The 21448-nt window shown below is 58.2% G+C and overlaps 6 protein-coding genes across 6 annotated transcripts; all 6 read right to left on the minus strand.

The window, feature by feature from the left end:
- Window positions 1–547: 547 nt before the first annotated feature.
- Window positions 548–2263, minus strand: LMJF_16_0420 (conserved hypothetical protein; the record flags this gene model as incomplete). Its single annotated transcript, XM_001682068.1, has 1 exon — window positions 548–2263. One exon carries the CDS (start codon window positions 2261–2263, stop codon window positions 548–550), a length of 1716 nt encoding a protein of 571 aa, XP_001682120.1.
- Window positions 2264–4403: 2140 nt separating this feature from the next.
- On the minus strand, window positions 4404–4967 carry LMJF_16_0430 (conserved hypothetical protein; the record flags this gene model as incomplete). The annotated part of the gene is made up of 1 exon (XM_001682069.1): window positions 4404–4967. One exon carries the CDS (start codon window positions 4965–4967, stop codon window positions 4404–4406), a length of 564 nt encoding a protein of 187 aa, XP_001682121.1.
- Window positions 4968–6744: 1777 nt separating this feature from the next.
- LMJF_16_0440 (putative fucose kinase) lies at window positions 6745–10308 on the minus strand (the record flags this gene model as incomplete). Its single annotated transcript, XM_001682070.1, has 1 exon — window positions 6745–10308. One exon carries the CDS (start codon window positions 10306–10308, stop codon window positions 6745–6747), a length of 3564 nt encoding a protein of 1187 aa, XP_001682122.1.
- Window positions 10309–13479: 3171 nt separating this feature from the next.
- Window positions 13480–14184, minus strand: LMJF_16_0450 (conserved hypothetical protein; the record flags this gene model as incomplete). Its single annotated transcript, XM_001682071.1, has 1 exon — window positions 13480–14184. The coding sequence occupies one exon, from the start codon at window positions 14182–14184 to the stop codon at window positions 13480–13482; it is 705 nt and encodes a 234-aa protein (XP_001682123.1).
- Window positions 14185–15365: 1181 nt separating this feature from the next.
- Window positions 15366–15845, minus strand: LMJF_16_0460 (putative 60S ribosomal protein L21; the record flags this gene model as incomplete). Its single annotated transcript, XM_001682072.1, has 1 exon — window positions 15366–15845. One exon carries the CDS (start codon window positions 15843–15845, stop codon window positions 15366–15368), a length of 480 nt encoding a protein of 159 aa, XP_001682124.1.
- A 4387-nt stretch (window positions 15846–20232) lies between these two features.
- LMJF_16_0470 (conserved hypothetical protein) lies at window positions 20233–20787 on the minus strand (the record flags this gene model as incomplete). Its single annotated transcript, XM_001682073.1, has 1 exon — window positions 20233–20787. One exon carries the CDS (start codon window positions 20785–20787, stop codon window positions 20233–20235), a length of 555 nt encoding a protein of 184 aa, XP_001682125.1.
- Window positions 20788–21448: the final 661 nt, after the last annotated feature.

The following is a 21448-nucleotide window of genomic DNA, read 5'->3' on the forward strand; positions in this document are numbered from 1 at the left end:
GGGTGGGGGATGCTGCTGGCCCTCCCCATACGGAGCGGGGTACTTGACACTGGACAACACGCCGTGCGGTATCTCTCCAGTCACCCGGGGAGCTCCCAAGCCGACAGCAAGAGTAGGTGTGTGTGTGTGTGTGTTAGTTGCGTACCTCAGCGAGGCAACACTGTGAGGGGCGGCAGTGCGGCACGTAGTGCATGCGAGGAAGCAGTTCTCTCTCTCCCCCTCTGCTTTTCTGACCCTGTGGCACGTGTGTGTGTGTGTGTGTGTGTGTGTGTGTGTGTGTGTGTGTGTGTGTGTGTGTGTGTGACGGCGATGGTCGGGTGGAAGGGTGGAGGAGGGAGGGGGGCGATCTCCAGATGCCATGTCTGTGCGTCCAAGCGGCACACGCGCTTGGTTGTTGCTTTAGTTAACTTTTTCTTCGCTTCGCGTTACTCGTGCCACCCCCTCCACCCCCCCCAACTATGCTTGGGATGTGTGAAGATGTGCGCTAGCGCAGCCCAGCGTGCCCGCCGCGCTGAGTAGCGTCACAGAGAGAGACATGGTGGCTCAACTACTCCTCTGCCATGCGGTCTGCAGCGCCGCCGGTGCGCGCGAGCGAGGCAGCTCTGTTTAAGGTGTGCTGCACGTAGGTTAGCGCACTCGCACTCGTGGCAGTCACCGGGTCACCCTCTACAGTGCCACTGGCAGCACCCTTTCCGGCCGCTGCCAAGCTCGCCGGTGCGTCCTCAGGCACGTCGAGGAGAGGTCCGAACGAGACATGGATCCAAACGCGCTGTTGCAGCTGCACCAGCCCCACGAACACCTGCACCGGTGGTACGGCGCGTCCGCCCCCCTCCACATCGATTGCAGATGGTCCGCCGGCGTTGGGCGTGCGGTGGGAACCTGACTGATGCGCGGGCGCTGATGCCGCATGTTTGCCCTGCAACGTGGTCGGCGTGTCGTGGGCCTCCGCGAGAACCTCGGCCCAGGCGCGCGCGAGCCGCACAGTGGCCTCGTCCGCCGCCGTAAGCCACCGCAGGCACACAATACCAAAGACGGCGGCGTCCAACGAGGCGTCGAAGCGGCCGTCGCCGCGAACGGCCTGCAGCACCGCACGCACAAACTGCTGGTGTGCGCTCACACGCTCCGCAAGCGCCAACGGCGCCGCTGGCACAGGCTGAAGGTTTGCGCGTGGTTTTGCGCGCCACAACCTCATCGTCGTCAGCGCACCCGCCACGTGCTGCTCGAACAGCCACGCCTCCATGTGCGACGGCGGCGACACACGCAGGACGTCGCTCTCCACCACACCAGGGGTGATCCACTGGTTGAAGGTGCGCTGCCGCGCCTCCCCGAGGGCCTGGACGGACCAGGCAGCCTTGCGAATGTGCGCAAAGAAAAGTGCCACGGAGCCAGCGGTGGCGAAGCGACTCGCCGGAGAGACGGGAAGCGCCGCGTACGGCACGGCAGTCGACAAGCCAGTCGGCACCAGGACGGAGTCGGCCAGCGAAGCGGCGGCATAGAATTGTGTGAGAATGGCGTCACGCTGCAGCAGCACCGGCGGCACGACGCTCTCAGCGGGGCCCGCGAGCAGAGCGGCACCGCCGTGGCTCGCATCAATGTGGAACCACACGCCGAGTCGCTGGCAGAACTCCCCCATGACGAGCAGCGGATCCACGGAGCCACTGAGGCCAGAACCAAATGTGCCGACGACCATGAGAGGGTACAAGCCCGCTGCAACGTCCTCCACGAGGCGCGACTGCAGCTCGCGCACGTCCACCGCATAATTGTAGATGCAGCACGGCACATCACCAGCAGCGGCGGTGCCTGTCGAGTGAGCTGCGGGCAGCGGCAAATCACGCTTCATTGCAACTGTTTGAGTGACACGCACATGTGCGATGCCGAGCAGCTGCGCTGCCCGCACAAGCAGCGCGTCGCACTGATCACCGCAGTACAGCACGAGCCGGCTGCTGTATTGTCTGGCAGACTCGCTGCCGGCAAAAGCGTTGTGCTGGCCAGCACAACGCGTCACCGCCTGCGTTCGAGCTGTGTGTAGCAAGACGGTGTAGGCCTCCAGCGTAGTCGAGTAAAGCGCTCCGCCGCCGTCGGTGGCTGTGTTGGACGGCGTTGGCGCCCGTGTCGAGGCCTCGGCGAACACCTCCTTTGCAGTTGCAACGGCGGGCAGCGCCGTCAGAGCAGCTGCGGCAGCTGCACCACATGGATTCGACGATGTCGGTGGACGTGGCGCGATACGGCCGCTGTTCGTGCGCATGGCGGTGGGCCAAAGCATCAGCGCTGCGTGCGCTGGGCGGTTGCTGCCGCCGTAGTCTGCTGAGTCGCCACGAGGGGTGTCACCAGTGAGCAAGGAGGTCCTCCGTGTTGCTGAGGGCCAGTGGAAGCGACTTGGGAGGCCGATGCAAGAGGCAACCGTGTTGGCTAAAGTCCTGTCGACTTCACTCAGCCTGCCCGATGTGGAAGTGGGCAGTGTTGTCCTCTCACGTTTCATCGCCGCACCGCCGGTGAGAGAGTGATGCGCCTGCACGGGTTGAACTACAGGCGCTAGTACTGCAGCGGCACCACGGCCAGTCACGGCAGCGGCAGCCGCCATGCTTACTAGCCACACATGCAGCCAGTTCAGAGAGACGCTTGTCAGCAGCGGTGCGGTAGTATTCACTGCCGAGAAGCTGGCGCAGCCGTCTATGTCCGATGAGCGATCCGCTCCCTCCGCCCACTCACAGAACTGGCGCACGGCCGATTCTGCGGCTGCCGAGCAGACGGCCGCGGACGAAGTAATATGCGTGGCTGAGTCGGAGTCGGGCACCGTAGCAAAGGCGGTGTCAGCTTCCATGCTCGCAGAGGATGAGCTTGCGGCGGCCGTCATCGGGCGGCATTTTGTGTGCGCGTCTGTGCGCTCGAAGCCGCGTTGCGGATGATCGCTGATAGCGGTGGGCTCTCTCCATACGGCTGCCACGCTAGCAGCGTGACTCTGTGGCGATGGTGCGGCCGACTCACACGTGCTTGCAGGGCTTATCGTCGAGCGAGGAGCTGACGAGTCTGCCGCGTTTTCCAACGCCGTGGCGGAAGCCTCCAGCAGCAGAGCCAGCTGACGCGCTTCGCCGGCCAAGCGGCGGTACAGTCGCGCATTCGCGACCGGAACACGTCCCATGCCTAAGCGGGTTTGAAAAATGTGTGTGGTGTGTCTGGTGGACGCACACTAGCTCTGCGGTGTTCGCGCATCGGCTCACACCCGCCATGCATGCGCGCATGGCATCCGTCCGTGAGGCGGGCGAGGCGTGTAAAGAGAGAGAGACGTTGGGAGGAAGGAGTGACAGACACAGACGAGATGCATCACCGCGAGCGGCGTGGAGGGTGGCTACGCACCACACCGACAAGGCGAAGACATGCACAGATAATGCGAAACGCCCTCGTTGCGAATCGGGTCGCAGAAACGAAGAAGAAGGGGGTAGTAAAATGAAAAAATGACATGCAGCACACGCAGCACACGCGTGGCGCTGCTCAAGGACCGCTGATGCGGTTTGCGTCCGACCCCAGAAGGCGCGTGCGCACTGCGTCTCGCTTCCTCCTCGTTTTACGCTCGCGCTCACTCGCTTGAGCCGCGTCAGCAAGCTGCTCGCTCGAGCAGGGAGAGACAGAAAACGAAATGCTCACCGTGCAGGTCTCTCCTTGCGCGCACACACATACTCACCTCGCTCCGCTCATGCTTCCGCTACCGCTGTTGCTAAGCTACCGTCACGGCAATCCTGCCCCAAGGTTGAGGCTCGGTTGCACATTGCCGTTGCTGCTGTCGATTTCCTTGCGATCATACCTTCGCACTCACTGGAGGGTGGCGAGAGAGAGCCGTGAGTTACCTTAATCGTAGTCCATTACAGAAAAACGGGTACAGTGCTCAACACACCGGCGTGCACGCCCGCAGAAGGCCGCAGGACACCATAACCGGCGTCGCCTCGGCACTGCCGCTGCCTAGAGACAGACGCGAGAGCACAGCCGAGACAAGAATGTAAGGAAAGTGGGGTGGTGGAGAGGAGAAAGCAAGCTTCTTGCGCCCAAACACACACACGCAAGCCCACGCAGCCGCGCCCCGCGACGCAGCGAGAGAAAGGGATCAAAGGAAGGCAGGCAGCCCGCCAGAGACGAGAAAGAGACAGGATACGGGGGAGTCGTCCATAGCGCGGCCACGTCACCAGACTCCTCCGCGGATGTGCATGCGCTCTTTCCCCACTTCCATCATCACCCCCTCCTCCGCACCCTTATGCTGCAAGGGTGCCTGAGCGTGCATCGCCCTTGTGCTACCTCAAACGGCCACCGTCGGCGTTCCTCGTCAGTATGCGTCTCGGCATGCGATCGCTCTCTTCTCCTGCCTGCACCACTTATCTCTCCTTACTGCGCCTTCAACCCGAATCTGCATTCGCCTACTCAGCGTCGCAGCCGCGGTGCTCGCCATCATCGCCATCGCTGCTGCTGCTGCTGTCCGAAAGCTGGATTACGGTATTCTGCCGCGGCTTGCCACGCGGGTGATTGACTTCGCCCTTGACCACTTTCACCCGCTCTTTTCGCGCCTCCTTGTCGTCCTCGCGTCGATCATACGAGTCAAAGCCATCGCCGTGGTCATGGCCGGTCTTGGCGTGCAGCTCCTCCAAAGAGGGCGGTGGCCAGTACTTGGACTTGGTCACAATCGTGAACATCGCATCATTCGCGATAGGGTCGAAGCCGGAGGAAGAGGGTGACGAAGCGGTGGGAGAGGCAGCGCTGGCCGACTTGCTCGCTGATGCGGCGGCGGTGTCACCACTAGATCCACACGCCACCTCCTGGTACATGGAGTGCACATCCATCTTCTGCGCCGGCACCTCGCTTGTGCGTGGAAGACGAACAGTGGAGAACTGCCGCGACTCGAGCGCCTTGTTGGTGACGCGCACTCGCTGCGGCTTCCTCTTCTTTCCATCCTTCCGCTGCTCTTGTGCGTGCTTCGGTGCCATTTTGTATGGCTGCACTGTGGACGTGCGTCGGTATGTACTGCCAGTGACTCAGAGCTGTGGTTGTCTCCTCGGTTGACTGAAGCGGGAGGCGCTCACGTGGAAGGGGCGTGCTTCGCCCGTGACACCTTCTAAGCGTTGAGCTACAAAAGGGTGGGGGCGCATGTGTGTGTGTGTGTGTGTGCGCGCGCAGACACCGATACAAGCAAGCCCATGCACATCGAGAGGGGAGGGTTAGGATGAAGCAGGCGGTGCAGATGGCATCGGCAGCAGTGGGCAATAGAGCAGAGTTGGGCATCCGCGGACAATCTCACGTATCAAAATGCATTCGTGGAACGCCACGGACATGTGCAGGTAGCCGGCATGCATGTGTGGTGCGTAGTGGGGCGCAGGAGCGCTCGCCATCGCATACTTTTTCCTTCCGTCCATGCAAAACGGAGAGACAAGAGTGACGTGCACTCGCCTTCAAATTCAGCTCCTGCTCGTACACACCGCGACAATAGCACAGCAACGGCAGAGGCGTTCGAGCGACTACGCACGACTGGAGTACCTGTCTTCTTTCAGCAGTCCACAAGCGATTCGACGGGCATCTTGTGCTGCCATCTGAAATAGACATGTCAACCCTGGCCTAGCCTCCGCTTCGCGAATAAGTTAGCGAGATGACCTTTTCATGTTGGGATTTGCCACGTGTCCGTGCCGCGGTATCGACACCACGACCATCGCAAAAGAGAAAATGGAGAGGCAGGCGGAGGAGAGAGACGAACACGTCCGCAGATACACACACACACGCGCACCCCCGGCCCCTCCTGCCACAGGCCCCCATCGTCTGGTGCGACGCAGCCGTAGGCGCGCGCCTCAAGCTCTACCCACCAACAGCCGCCTCGCATGTCGCTCCAACGCCACGCAGGCCAGGTGCTGACCACCGACATCTGTAGCGATCCGTTGCTCTGACTTCGCCATGTCGCAGGTGCATGAGCCTGTCACCGTCAGAGGTGGTTCGGCGTTCGGCAGGGATGAGGGTGGGGGATGCTGCTGGCCCTCCCCATACGGAGCGGGGTACTTGACACTGGACAACACGCCGTGCGGTATCTCTCCAGTCACCCGGGGAGCTCCCGAAAACAGCGCATGTGCATACGGGTGTGGGTGTACATGCCCCCGCACCCCTACTCCCCTCACGGACACCCAATAAAACGCATTCCCGCATCCTCTTCGTTCCTTGCGCGGTAGAGATCTATTCGTTTGGCTCTCACCATTCGCCTCCTCGCGTCACTCTTGATTTTCCGGAACCACATGCACGGGTTCCTCAAAACAACCGACGAGGACCCCTGCACCGACACCTGCCCTCCACCCATTTCCAAACTCGCTCAGCACTCTTCGCTCGTCTTTCGACCTTCCGGATCATCATGCTTCCGCGTCCTCCGGTGTGGTTTCTCCTCATCCTCATCTGCTCACATTTCCCCGAGGACATGAAGTCCGCCTCGCGGCGTTCCTCAAAATCTGCTGCTACTGCAACCGTCAAGAGGAAAAAAGCTCACTGACCAAAAACAACACGGCAGCGCTGCGTGCCAGTGTGCATCCTGGTAGTAATGCGTGACATCGATCCACGATCAACAGCAGCAGCGTAAATGCCGCCGTCTCTTCAGAGAGAGGATGCCGTATAAGAGGCGACACGCTCTTCCGTGAGCCGCCGTCCTCCCGGATTTGCCTACGTGCGCGTGCGCGCGTCTCTGGGACCGTTGCGCCGGTGCCCCACAGCAGCGCCTCACACCGCCGCACGCCTCTAAGACCGGCTGATCTGGAGGCCGGACGCCGACACGCTCATCTCCACGAAGCGGGCATTGCCGTTCGGCGGGTTCGCCGTCAGCAGCTCGCGGATCCGGCGAGCGCACGCCTCGTCCTTCGCGCACATGTACATGTAGCCGCCACCGCCAGCGCCGGGCAGCGTCAAACCCCACACGTACGGCTCCACAATGTCCACGATCGACTGCACGGTAGGGTTGCACACGCCGTCGTCCAGCCGCTTCTTCTGCTCCCACGTCCGGTGCACAAGCCGCGCGTAGCCCTTGTAGTTGCCCGTCGTGATCGCGTCGTACATCGCGGCAGTGGTGGGCCCACCCATCTCACGCAGCAGCTGCAGCGTCGCGCCATTGTTCAGCAAGACATCGCGCACAATCTCGCCGAGAATGCCCTTTGCCATGCGAGTGATGCCCGTGTAGTACAGCAGGTGGCACGCGGCGAACCTTGGGTCCGTGTACACGCTGTCCGGCATCCAGCGCACCGTCGGCAGGCACGGCAGCCCAGGCACGCACTGCACAAGCTTCAGGCCCTCGAACAGGCCGCCGTACTGATCCTGCCACCCGCCACCAGCAGTCAGCATCTGCTCAATCAGCAGCACGCGGCGGCACACATCGTGGTTGTCCCACGGCAGCTTGCAGAACTCCGCCAGCGACCGCAGCACGGTGCCGGCAACAATGGAGCTCGTGCCCAGCCCGGACCCCGTCGGGATCGCCACAAACAGCGAGATCTCCAGCCCGTGGCCGCCAAACCGTGCAGCCAACTGCTCCCGCAGCGTCGCGTACTCCGTCGCGCAGAACTCGGGCAAGAACCCGCACAGCGCAAGCGCAGCCTTCGGGATCGAGAACGGGTTCTGCATCGTCGCGTACGTGCGGATCTCGTCGAAGCTCGAGACGCTCAGCTGCTCGCCGGAGTCGATCGAATGCATCATGATGATCGGGTCTTCGCGCACACGCACGTACACCTGCACCGGCGGCTGCCCGTTCAGCTCCACGGCAACGTTGATCACGCTGCCGCCGCTCAGGATCGCGTATGGCGGCGTATCCGTCCATGCCCCCGCCACGTCGATGCGGATGGGGCAGCGGCCCCAGATGATTTGGTCAAGGTGCACGCTCATCTCCGGGTCGTGGCGCTCATCGGGAAAGGAGTCCATGATGGCCGCGCGTAGCTCCGCGAGCGCGGCGGCATCGTGCAGAGCCACCAGCGAGCGGGCCTCCTCCGCGCTCGACGCACGCAGCAGCGCGAGGCGCCGCGCCTTCTCCGCCGCAGACACCGGCGGCTCCGCGGCATCCATCGCCTCCAGCGCAAGCTCCATCAGGCGGCTCGCAAACGCGTGGTAGTGCGCCGCCACGATGCGGCCAGGCGCGGTGCACAGCGGCGCACCCCTGCCGCCACCGCTCGGGCTGCCCTCGTCCGAGAACACCTGCGCCCAGCTCCCCGCACTCGCAGCCGCGCCCTTCGCAAACGGCGCCGCCGGGGCCACCTGGCGCGACAGCGCCACCGCGTTCCCAGCTGCGTCCACCCCGCCCCACCACTCCGTCGGCCCGCTGTGCCGCGGCAGCGGCACGCCCAGCTCCACGACGCGCTGGGCCACGCGGTTCAGGTCCAGCAGGAAGAACTGCTGCTGCAGCAGCGCAACCATCGGGCCCGGCAGCACCGGCGACCGCGCACGCGGCGCCGCGGGGTCACCCGCCACAAGCGCAAGCATCAGCGTCAGCATGCGCCGCTCGTAGTACTCGCTGTTGCGCAGCATCGCAGGCACGTCCGTCAGCCGCAGCAGGTCCATCGCAGACACGCGCGGCTGCGTCCGCCACACAGCCTGCCCAGCGGCAAGCCGCGCAGCGTCCACGCCAGCGCAGCCGCCGGTCGCAGCCTCCAGCGGCAGCGTCGCAACGTACAGGAAGTCGCCAAGCTGCTGCTCCGTCGCGCACACCGGGAACAGCGCAGCCTCGTACATGTCCAGCGGCTGCGCAGCACCGCCGTCCGCAGCACGCGCAGCGGGGTACAGCTCCGCTACGCTGAACCCGCGGCTCGACAGCCAGTCGTGCAGGCGCACACCCATGTACATCGTCGAGCCGCTGCGCACGTCGCCGCAGAACGCGTCGTCCATGTGGTACGGCCGCGCAGCGTGCGGCACAGCACCGTCACCGCAGCCGCCAAGCGCAGCGGGCAGCACAGGCACGACGCTCACACACGCGCCGGGCGGCAGCGCAAGCGCCCAGTCGTTGCGCGGGACCCCCGTCAGAATGTGCTGGTCCCGCAGCGCCCACCGCGCGCCCACCCAGCTGCTCTCCACCCACAGATGCCGCACAGGCGACAGCGGCGCACCAGCCGGCGCATCCGCAGCAGCGGCGGCAGCGGACCCGTCCAGCGGCGCAAGCACCACGGAGTTCTGCACAATCACAGACGACGGCGTCGCAAGCAGCGGCATCGCGTCGCCAGCAGCAAAGTCCAGCTCCTCCCCCCCGCCGCCGCGCTCAGGCGCAAGCACGCCGTCGAGCGGCGTGCCCCACGACCACGGCGGCGTCGGCGACTCGCGCCCCTGCAGCGTCGCCACCGCCGAGATCAGCTGCCGGTTCGTCCCGTAGTGCAGGAACTCAGCGTCGCGCAGCTCCACAACGCTCGCCTTCAGCCCCGCGATCTCCGGGTCCGCGATCGGCGCGTTGTTGCCCAGCGCAGAAGCGAACTCCGAGTACAGGTCGTACGCGGTGCGCACCGCCGTGCAGCGGTGCCCGTCGTACCCGCCGTCGGTCGCGTCCTCCGCGTCCAGCGCTCCGCCCAGACACTTGCGAGTCAGCACCTCCACCGCGCGGTCGCTCAGCATCCACATGCCCACATCCAGAAGAACCGAGTGCCTGCCCTCCGCCACGCGCCGGCGGACCTCATCCAGCGACGGCTTCTGCAACATGTAGTCCAGGTCGAGTGGCCTCTCGCGTGCAGTGAAGAGCACGCCGTAGTCCTGCAAGAGGCTCGCGTCTGCGTTAATGCCAAAGCACAGCACGTCACTGTCCGCGAAGTGCGCCAGCGACGGCAGCGCACCCCTCGCATCCACGCACACGTCGCCGCACGCAATCAGCGTGCGCAGGCGCGCAGGCGCCATCGCCACTATCTCCCGGTACATCGGCACCTGCGTCGAGAGCAGCGTGCGAGACAGCTGGCTGCCACGGTGCCACCGGCGCGGCGGCAGCGGCAGCAGCGCCTTGCCCATCGCCGCGTACGCCGGCAGGCGGCGGCTCAGGCCGCCAGCGTGCACAATCACGCGGCCATCGTTGTCCGCCAGCCGCAGCCACGACAGGAACGACCTCTTCGCGGACGCAGGTGCGTGGCGCTGCTCGTCCACGTAGCATGCGTGCAGCAGGTGCACCGTGCCACCGCCGGAGCCCAGCGGCCTGCCCTCCGGGTCACACCCACAGAACAGCCCAGGCACCGCCACGCCGCCCTTCGCACCGCACTCCCTCAAAGGGAGCGCAGCCGCGTCCGCCAGCAGCTTCGCCGCTCCCTTGAACTCCGCCAGGTTGCAGGGGAGGCTGAAGAGAAAGCTCACGTTCATCGTGGCACACGGCTCTGTGGCTGTGTGTGTCCGTGTCTGCTAGGGAGAGGCGAGGGCGAGCTCGGAGCTCAGAAAAGAAGACGGAAACCCGCGGAGGCACTGAAAGACCAACGTGGTGCAGAGCCAGTGGCGTGGCCGCGACCAGGAGACACGGAGGAGAGGGCAGACGCGGAACACAGGCACACTTTCTCACCACCGCTACGGTGCTGTCGACGAGTCAGCGGGCGGCAAGGCACAAGGCGGGGGAGGGGTGCCGGCGAGGATGGAGAACGCTGCGATAAGGATGCAAGCGAGACGCAGGGGGAGGGGGGGGGAAGTCGAGAGGCCGAAAGGGAGAGCGGAAGACGGCAAAGGCGGCAACGAAGCAAGCCGAGCAGCACCAACAACGCGAGAAGGGGCGAAGTGTGAGCGCGGCGCTGTGCGGTGTCCTCAAAAGGTGCCCAAGGGGGGAGGGGGGAAACACCGAACCACAAGCACAGCAGGGGCGCACCCGACCACGTCGCGGTCAGCCACGGGAAGGTGACGCACGTCGAAAGGTATTGACAGGGGAAGAGGAAAAGGCAAGCCAGCAAGGAATAAAAAGGGAGCGGGCAACCGTCCTTCCCTCCGTTCTTTCTGCTGCTTCTCTCGTACTCTTGTCGCGCTGCGGACACAACGAGGGGTGGGTGTGTTCGTGAAAGGAGAAACGTGTTCGCCGCCTCACGCGCGGGTCGCACAAGACGGGAAAAGTCAGGGGAGAGGGAGGAGAAGGAGCGCGCCGAGGCAAAGTGAGCGCAGACCCACGAATGCGGCGCAGCACTCACGCCCACACGCGGTGGATGACGAGGTGTGAGAAGAAGACGAGAGAAACGAGCTGTGTGGTCGCTGTTTCGCCGGCTGACTTTGATCCCAAGAGGTGTCTAATCGCTGCTGCTCAGCTGCTATGGCTGCTTTTACACGGAAGAATGTAAGACTGTGGTGTTTAAAGGGACGAAGTATCTGGCAGTCCACTGAACGCGGGAGAAGGTCGAGATCGAGATCGAGGTGCAAGTCAAAGTGGGGGGAGGGAAAAGGAGGGGAGGGGAGGGGGGCTCTCTGAACGTGACTACGTGAACAAAAAGGGCAAAACAAAAGAAAAAGAGAACGAGAGGAGGAGGAGTGCCCGCACACACATACACACCGACACACACACACACACACAAGCGAGCGCACGCGGAGAGAGAGAGAGAGAGAGAGGAAGAGTGAGCCTCAGGGAAAGATGAAAAGGGAGGCGACAAACAGAGGGGTGGTGGGGGCAGAGGAAAGAAATAATAATGCGGACAGCGAGCCGTGTCCAGTAGGACAACGCACAGAGAACAGGCGTCAGCTAAGAAGTCAGAGCAAAAGTTGTGGGGCAATCGTTGAGAGACGCTGTTGGGTGGAGGGGAATGGAAGCGGCTATGAAATATATAGGAACTGAGGCAAGAAAGAATAGGCGACGCCTCCAAGAGACAGAGAGAGCGACGACCGGCAAACAATTCAGGAACTGCAACGCGGTGCACCCGTGAGAAAGGCGGGAGGGCGGGTGAGAGGAAGGCTACGTGAAGTAAGAACGGAGCCGCCTACCGTGCGAAAAGAGAGAGAACGATTTTTCTTCGATTAAAAGAGCGCAAACACGCGTAAGATACCAGCGATCGTCCGGGCACCAGACGCAGCATGTGCAGGAGATCGTGAGGGCGAGTAGGAAACACGAAAACTTCTGAGAAGTGCACGCGTGTGTGTGTGTGTGTGTAGAGGGGTGGTCGAGAAAGTGGGAAGAGAGATGCGAGGAAAGAAAGATGAAGAAGAGAGGGCTGCGATCCACTCAGACTGCGTACGAGGATGTCTATGCGTCTTTCCACTTGTGTGATGTGGTCCGGCTGGTTGTAAAGGTTGCTACGTTCCTGAACTATTTTCTTCTTGTTCGCTTGCTTTTGTGCTCCGGAGCTATCTCTCTCTGTCTGCTGCCAGCGTCGACAGGAAACAGATTTTGTTGTTACGTGCGCAGGTGTGGGGCCGGCGGAGAGAGCGCAGCACAGACCCAAGGCGATGGAATGAAAAAGTACCGACAAGTAAAGAGAGAGAGAGAGACGGGAAAAGAAGTTCCAAGAGAGCGCCGGATTCGTGGATGGAAGTGAGGTGTCGTACGCAGCAGACACACCAACGTGCGAGTATGTCTGTGCGCGCACCTTAGCTTGAATGGAAAATGAGTAGAAGGAAAGAGGAGGAGGAAGGAGGATTGCTGGCCGTTAAAGAGAAGAGCGCGTGCACGTGTGAGTGAAAGGAAAGAAAGAGGGCAGGTGAGGAAAAGAGGAGAGGCATGCGGTGAGATGGGATGCGGTGCAGAGACGTAAGCATACCACGCTGCAGTCGAAGCAACGGTAAAGACGGCCGCACAAAGCACGCGCCAAGACGCACCAGTGTGGTGAGAATGAAGAGGCGAGGTCTAAAGACGGCAAAGGAAAGGAGAGGCAACTGCCGTCGATGATCAGCCATCGCTAGCTCGCAGGGCAATGAAACATCTCTGCAACGCTTTTAGAAGCGATACGGCCCTCCGTCAAGCACACTGGGGCTCCCACCCCCTCCCCCTCTCCCTCCCCCCTATCCCTCCCCCCTCTCCGTTACATTGCGGTGATTAGTGACGGCAGGGCGAAGCAGTGCAGCGCAACGTACAGCCCGTAAACTTGAACGTGGCAAGGCAGCTATTTCGTTAGGGTTCATGCGGTGCCGCCTCTTCGCGGCTCAGTCCTTGTGCGTGGGTGCGTCGATTGCGAAGTTGATGTGCGACGCAGAGCTGGCAGGTAAGTGCGCGCGCATGAGCACCTATCTTCGTGCACCGAAGAGCAACTTCACGTGCGGCGCTGGTGCTCCATCAAAGCCCCTTTCACCTCTCTCGCTCTCGGCGCTCCAATACTGCGCGGCTGGGAACGTGACGTAAAACGGAGCAGCGACGGAGGGGCAAGGTTTGGCAATCAACAACTCGGCTCACCGTTGCGCACACATAGGAATGCTTGCATACACGGGCGCAGTCCGTGCCATAGAGTCATTGCCTGCGCCCCACCACGCCCCCTATTACCTTCCAAGATCGCAGACACGCCTCTGCCGAGAACAAGGAACGAAAGGAAACTACACAATGCCAGGCTCTGCGTCCTCCCTCGCCCACAGTGCTCCACCTCACGCCGCGAAGAAGAGAATCAGCAGCAGCACCACGATAGCCACCCCAAAGTCCGTTGGTAAGGTGACGCTCTGCGCCTCGTGGAAAGTCTCTGTTGCTGCGTACATGTCTGCCGCCTTCGACACAAACTCGGGCACCCCCGCCGCCCGGCCACTAGCGGCGCTGCTGCCGCTGGCCTTCAGGCAGCTGTACTTTGTGTGGAGGATGTGGTTGGAGAAGGCGACCGTGGCGTGCACCAGCTGTGGCGCCACGGATGAGAGAAAGAGCCAAATCGGAAAGAGGACGACCTGCAAGGTGAGGAGCCCGCACCGCCACGCGATGATCTCCCCTGGCGCCCTCTTCGCCTGCATGATGAGCAGCCAGTGGTGCTGCAGCTCACTCTTCTGCTGCAACTCTTCTAAAATCGGCTTCAGCACCGCGATTCGGGCTGGGTACTGACAGAAGATGGAGAAGTAGTGTACCATGGCCAGCGTGTAGAGCGGGGTGATTGCGAGTCCTTCGACAAGAGAAAAGTGCCGGGCGTGCACCTCATCGAAGCGAGTGGGAATGTCCTGGATGAAGGCGTTGTGGCCAGCTATCGTGTTGCCAAGGAATTCGCCGCCCTTGCGAGGATACCAGCTGGCGATCTGCTTGGGAAGCGCCCACCCACTGCCGCTATCGCTGCTGCTACCTCTGCCGGAAGTGAAGAACGGCCGAGGGGCCATTGCGGCCCCACTGCGCCGCAGGGCCAGCGCCAGCTGGGGTGCGCTGCGCCGCCACATGATAGCGTTTTGCTGATCGAGCAGTAACAACGGCAACGCTGAAGACGTGTGTGTGTTGCGAGGCGACGGCAAAGGTGGGGAGCGATTGTGTCTCTCTCGCTATGCGGATCGTTGACTGTCCAGTCCTTGCGGGCTCGTGTGTGGCACCCCAAGAGCGTGGCGGATAAAGACGCCAGCACGGAGGGGAGGATCAGAGAGAGAGAGAGAGAGAGACAGCAGTGGTATTGGGCAGATAAGGTGTGATTGAAGCAGGGAGGGCGTTGAGACAAGTGAGCACAAGCAGACGTGTACTCAGAACACATACATGGAGACGCACACAAACACGCTCAAGCGCACACGTGCAGTTCACGCTCCACCCGCCAACAGGGCATCATGAGAAGGATAAGAGCGCAGACTAGAGGTGCGGGAGAGAGAGAGAGAGCTGGCACGTGCGTGGGATGGCGCCTATGCAGCCAGAGCAAGCCATGAGCGCACACAACGTACAAACTCACTCTCCCTCTCTGTCTCTCGCTGTCCTTTTCCTCTGGTGGTCACTCGTTCACCTGCAAGGTTTGAAAGGGGTTCGAGGCGCCGCCTCTTCGCCACCATTTCCAATAGGCACTTCTCGCCCTTGCCGCACGTGCTTGCTTGGTAGGTGTTTGCACCGTTCGTTCTGTCATTGAAAGGGCGGAGCCAGTTCCTTCGCCCCCATCCCACCCCTCTCTCTCAAGGCGAGGGATACGCATCGCAAGACGCACCGACGTGCTCACGCGCTGCTTGCGCATCAGGAGACGAATGCATTTCAAAACAAAAGAAAAACAGAAAAGAAGAAATCAGTCGTGCTCAAAGGGGGGGCGCAGCGACACAGTAAGTCTGGCTGAAGGTGTGCTCGTAAACGCCATGTTGGGGTGTGTGCAGGGGGAGGGGGCAAACCCAGAGCGCCGCTGCCCCTTCCCCCCTCCCCCGCATAGAAACCGTCCTTCTTCCACCGCCGCCTCGCTGCTTGCCGCCATATGCCAGGAGCGCAAGACCAGAATGAGGAAGGGCAAGCGAGAGAGGCGACTGTTCAGGGGGCCACCACACGCCTCTCAGCACACAAGCCCACAAGCACACGCAGTCATACGATCTCGCTTCCGTCGAAGTGTTTAGTACGGCACCATCGCCTCGTAGTCGGCCACGCGGCGGGCGAGCACCTCAACGTTCTTGGGGCGTACAATGCCGCCCAAGCGGGAGCTCTTCTGCAGCGGGGGCAGCGCCTTGCCGGCCTTCTTGGCGGCGAGGTAGGCCTGGAACTGGTGCTCCTTCGCCTTGAATGCCTCCTGGCAGCGAGACTTGCGGACGTGCTCGAAGCGGACGCAGATGCGCTTGCGCAGGGTGCGCGTGCGGACCGGCTTGTTGATGATGACACCAACGCCGCGGGGGGTCACGTTCCACACAATACCGGTGCGGCCATGGTAGTACTTGTGCGGCATGCCCTCACGCACCGCGGAGTCCGCGACGACATCGACGTAGTCGCCGACCTTGATGTTCGTCAGGATCGTCGACACGGACGGGACGCCGTGCTTGCGGAACTTCTTGGCGAAGAGGTGGCGGGTGCCAGACTTGTAGCCGTACGAGTGGACCATCTTGACTGTCGATTACGAAGGAGGAGTGGTGTTCACTGCGCGTCCCTTAACTGTAGGCGTTGTGGGCGTCGGACGGGGGGTGACAGATACGAGAGTGGATTATGTTAGCAGTGGGTGCAGGAGCGCGTGAGATGGCAGAGGCACACAAGAGAAAGGTAAGAGAGCCGCAACAGGCAAGGAAAGGAAACAGTGCCGCGGGCCATCCTGCACGCGGGGCGTCAGCGTCCCCTGCTGCCGCATGAAAGACGCTGGGCAGGCAGGGGCCGGAAGGCAGCAGCGACTTCTAGAAAGGACAGCGGGGACTGTGGAGACGGTTGAGCTCGCCGCGCGCGCGAAGAACAGCAATGCGAGCGAGAGGGAGGGTGGTTGGGGGCGCAAGGCGGCTGACGGACAGCGCCACACACACACAAGCACTTCCTCCGAGCACGAGGCGCCTTGTTTCTTCTTGAAGCTTGCTTCTGATGCCTGACACGCTCGACTTCACTGGGCGCATCCATGGCATTGCGATTCCCTCTTCCACACGCCTATGCTGATCATACGAAAGCCCGGCGGTACTCCAGCGCTGCGTGTCCCCCGTCCATCCCATCCGCGGCGATTCTCGGCCGCCGCCCAACACGTGTTTGCATGTCTTTCCTTTTTTGTTGTTGTCTGTTTTGGGTTTTCTTTACGCCTGTGTGCCGTTCGTGCCTCGCACCTTCTCATGCGTTTACGTGCGCGTGGGACTGCGCAGCGAATCCAGCGCACATGCAGAGCGCAGCCTGGCCGAGTCGAGAGTCGAGAAGGAACCAATAAACGGGGGAGAGAGCACGAGGAGCCTCCGGAGGGGCGGGGGGAAGAAGGAGAAGCACACGCAGGGAGGGAACAAGACAAAGACGGAGGAGACGGCACATACACACACGCACACACTTCATCGGCGACTATGTGTCTAGATATCTGCGAGTGAACAGAAATAAAGCGAGAAAGAGGGAAAGGGGAGCAAAGTAGGGAAAGAGGAGAGGGCCTGCAACAACGAACGAAAATCGCGCAGACGGACGGACGGACGGACCGGGCGCAACAAGAGGCCACCACACCTACTTCACCGCCACAGATACGCACGAGCGCACATACAAGTCCAGATGCCCCTAAGAATGAGAATCACGGACGGTAAACAACGACGCGAACAAATCACAAAAACATAAGCCGAATGAGAAACACAGAGAGAGAGGGGCACAGGCACAGCATAAGACGTACGTGCGTGTGAGTGTCTACAGTATAGCAGAGCGAAACCAGACGAGTGCAAGTGAGAGCAGTAGCTTCTCAGATTTCCTTTTCTCCGTTCCGTCCCTGGACAGGCTGCTCTCGCCTGTGCTGTCGAATAGGTGCTGCAGTCTGCTGCTCTGTTTTCTTAGGTGGTGGTGGTGCGTGTGTGCTCTCCTTCTCCGCACGCGTCTGCGTGTATGCCAAGCAGATTCAGCACTGAACGACATGGCACGGACGCATCTGCAGCAGCAGCGGAGAAGGAAGGCAAGATGGAGAAAAAATACAAGGAAGAAACGAATGAAAGAAGCCGAGTCTCGGGAGAGCGAGAGAGAGAGGGGGGCCACGACGCTCACCGACACTTCACACACCTAAACACACACGCACGCGCAAGAGGGGGGAGGGACGAGAAGCAAGGATCGAGCAAACAATAAAAAGAATGGAAACCCAAAGCGCGTTCGAGAGATTGTGGTGTGTTGCCTCCCACACGGACATGACCATTAAAAAGGGGGCAGCCATGTACAAGACGAGGGTGGCTGACATGTCTGTAGCGGAAGACGACGAGAGGAGCAACCGGCAACGAGACAAAACAGTTAGGAAATAGAAGAGCACAAGAGGAACCGAAGCAAAAAAACGAAGCCCCGAAAACGTAAGCACGAGAACATAGTACAAGAGTACACACACACACACACACACGTGCAGGCACGCTCACGCGCAGCACCAAAAATCAGAGGCCAAGCAAATCAGTAACAAGTTAATCTACGCAGTCTCTCGCCTTTCCCTTATCGCGGATCAGTCGCTTTCCTTGTGGGTGTGGGTGTTTATCCACTTGATGAGCTGCTTCTTCGGCTTGCGCACGCCTCCGACGCTACAGAACTTCACGCACAGGGAGACAACACCGCGCACGGATTTACCCTTTAACGCCATGGTGCACTTCTTCCCATCAGCCAACCAACCCGCGCCATTGCCCTCACGCATCTGTCCTCCCCCGTCCACAGAACTTATTGGACCTGTGAAGAGCGTTCTCATGACGAGAGCCAGAGAGGAGGGCGAGGAGTGGGGGTGGCCACGTTGGGAGCAGCGAAACGAAGAGCATCAGGGAAAGACGAGCCCGTGCGTATCCCCCTCTCTGTCATGCGAGAGACACGTCATGAGCTGAAAGCGAAAAGAGCGAAACGCGAGAACGGGCTCGCCGTGAAGGCGGCAGCAAACAAAAAGCGCAGAGAGGGCACACGCATAGGTATAGGTATATATAGGTATATATAGGTATATACCCATATACATATATATACGCATACCTATATATACATATACATATATACATATATACATATATATACGCATACCTATATATACATATACATATATACATATATACATATATACATATATATACGCATACCTATATATACATATACATATATACATATATACATATATACATATATATACGCATACCTATATATACATATACATATATACATATATACATATATATACGCATACCTATATATACATATACATATATACATATATACATATATATACGCATACCTATATATACATATACATATATACATATATACATATATACATATATATACGCATACCTATATATACATATACATATATACATATATACATATATATACGCATACCTATATATACATATACATATATACATATATACATATATACATATATATACGCATACCTATATATACATATACATATATACATATATACATATATATACGCATACCTATATATACATATACATATATACATATATACATATATATACGCATACCTATATATACATATACATATATACATATATACATATATATACGCATACCTATATATACATATACATATATACATATATACATATATACATATATATACGCATACCTATATATACATATACATATATACATATATACATATATATACGCATATATACGCATACCTATATATACATATACATATATACATATATACATATATACATATATATACGCATACCTATATATACATATACATATATACATATATACATATATATACGCATACCTATATATACATATACATATATACATATATACATATATATACGCATACCTATATATACATATACATATATACATATATACATATATATACGCATACCTATATATACATATACATATATACATATATACATATATACATATATATACGCATACCTATATATACATATACATATATACATATATACATATATATACGCATACCTATATATACATATACATATATACATATATACATATATACATATATATACGCATACCTATATATACATATACATATATACATATATACATATATATACGCATACCTATATATACATATACATATATACATATATACATATATATACGCATACCTATATATACATATACATATATACATATATACATATATATACGCATACCTATATATACATATACATATATACATATATACATATATACATATATATACGCATACCTATATATACATATACATATATACATATATACATATATATACGCATATATACGCATACCTATATATACATATATATACCTATATACACAAAGGGATAAGAGAGGGGGAGAAAGAGGGGAGGCCAGCCAACAGAGAAAAAAAAGCCGAAAAATACATATAAAAGCATACATATAAGCCTCTATAAGTGTACACACACACATATATAGATATATATATATAGATAGATATAGATCGATACAACAGCTTATGTATGTATGTCTGCCTATACGCAGGTATTATAGTTCTCGGCACGGTCAGATGTGTATGCTTACACACATTTATAGGTTTATATATACATATATATATATACGCATACACATACATGCATTTACATATATTTTTTTTTCGATACACTTAAAATAGATACGAGTACGTTAACCAAGCAATCAACCACATCGGATACAGGGCCGAGTGAAGAAAAGCAGGGAACACATACACGCGAGTGCACCGTGTGCGAGGCGCATACACGGACAATGACGAAAAGACTACACAAGCGTCAGCCAAAGGAGAACGTGAATGCAAAGAAGGCGTGCATCCTCCCTCCACACACATACACACAGAGATACGTACGTGCGTGGCTCTAGCTGCAGACCTCCAGAAACATAGCAATCAAGAAGCCGAACGCCGCTACACAGAGCAACATGAACCCCTCCACTAAGATGTAGCCCTGGTGGCGCAGGGCCACCACTCGCGTCGCGTCGTCGTTCACGCAGGTATCCGCGCTGAAGACGAAGACCACTGTCGCGACTGACACAGCGAAGCAGGCAAACGTAAAAAGGCAGAAAATCATAATGGAGCAGCAGATGTTGAACTTCTTGCGTGCGTGGATGTGTGCCGCGGCCAGGAGGCAGATGATACCGCCCAAGCCGCACGCAGCTACGTGGATAGCGGCGCCGGTCACCGCAGCGGTTTTGAAGCCATCGCACTTGCTGTTGCGGTGGTAGGTACGGTAGTAGTGGTCGGCCAGCCCGACCTTGTAGTGGGTCTCTTCGTACCATAAGTACACCTTCTTCTCCGCGGCGTGGCCTTTGATCATGAGCCCCTCTTTTCGCATAAGCGGGAACAGCGCCGCGCACACGCCGCACGCCACAAGCAAGATCGCGAAGATCAGCACGACAACACGCGTGAGCAGCATGGCTAGAGGGCGGGAGGCCGTTTATGCGTCTGATGGACTGCGTCGATGTATCTGGAATATGCTTCTCGTGTTTCCCCTGGTGATTATCCACCGACGCGAAGGAGGAGGTGGGTGTCGCTACGTTTCGTTCCTTCTTGTTATCCTTCACCGCTTGTCGGTCGGGTATCCTTGCGCTGGTCGCTGTGCGCAGCGACGCCGCAAACGTACGTCTACCGTGTGGGTAGAGGATACACAACGATATGGAAGAGAAGGGGAGCGAGACGGCGGCCGCACACACAAAAAAAAAGGCTTAAGAGAGAGAGAGAGAGAAACGTGTGCGGTGCGGCGGCAGTGGAAGGGAGCGAGCGAGAAGAGGTTGCACGGAGTGACGGAGCAGCTGTGGCAGATGAGGAACCTAGAGAGGGTGCGTGGGGGGTGGGGGCGGGGAGGAGGACGAGAGAGAGGTGCGATGCGGTGTTCGGGGTTAAGGCACATGGCGTGATCGCCACCATCAGCGCCCTCACCTCAGAGACAGCCAGAGAGAGAGAGAGAGAGGATAGACCAGAAACGCCAGTGGTGTGGCGGAGCGAATGAGAGGTGAATGAGCGTCGCGCCTGAAACGGCCCGGCACCGTTTTCCCGCGTGTGTGTGTTCTGTTCGGTTCGGTTCTGCTTCTTTCACT

This window comes from Leishmania major, chromosome 16, assembly GCF_000002725.2.
Source record: "Leishmania major strain Friedlin complete genome, chromosome 16".
Taxonomy (NCBI): Eukaryota; Euglenozoa; class Kinetoplastea; order Trypanosomatida; family Trypanosomatidae; genus Leishmania; species Leishmania major.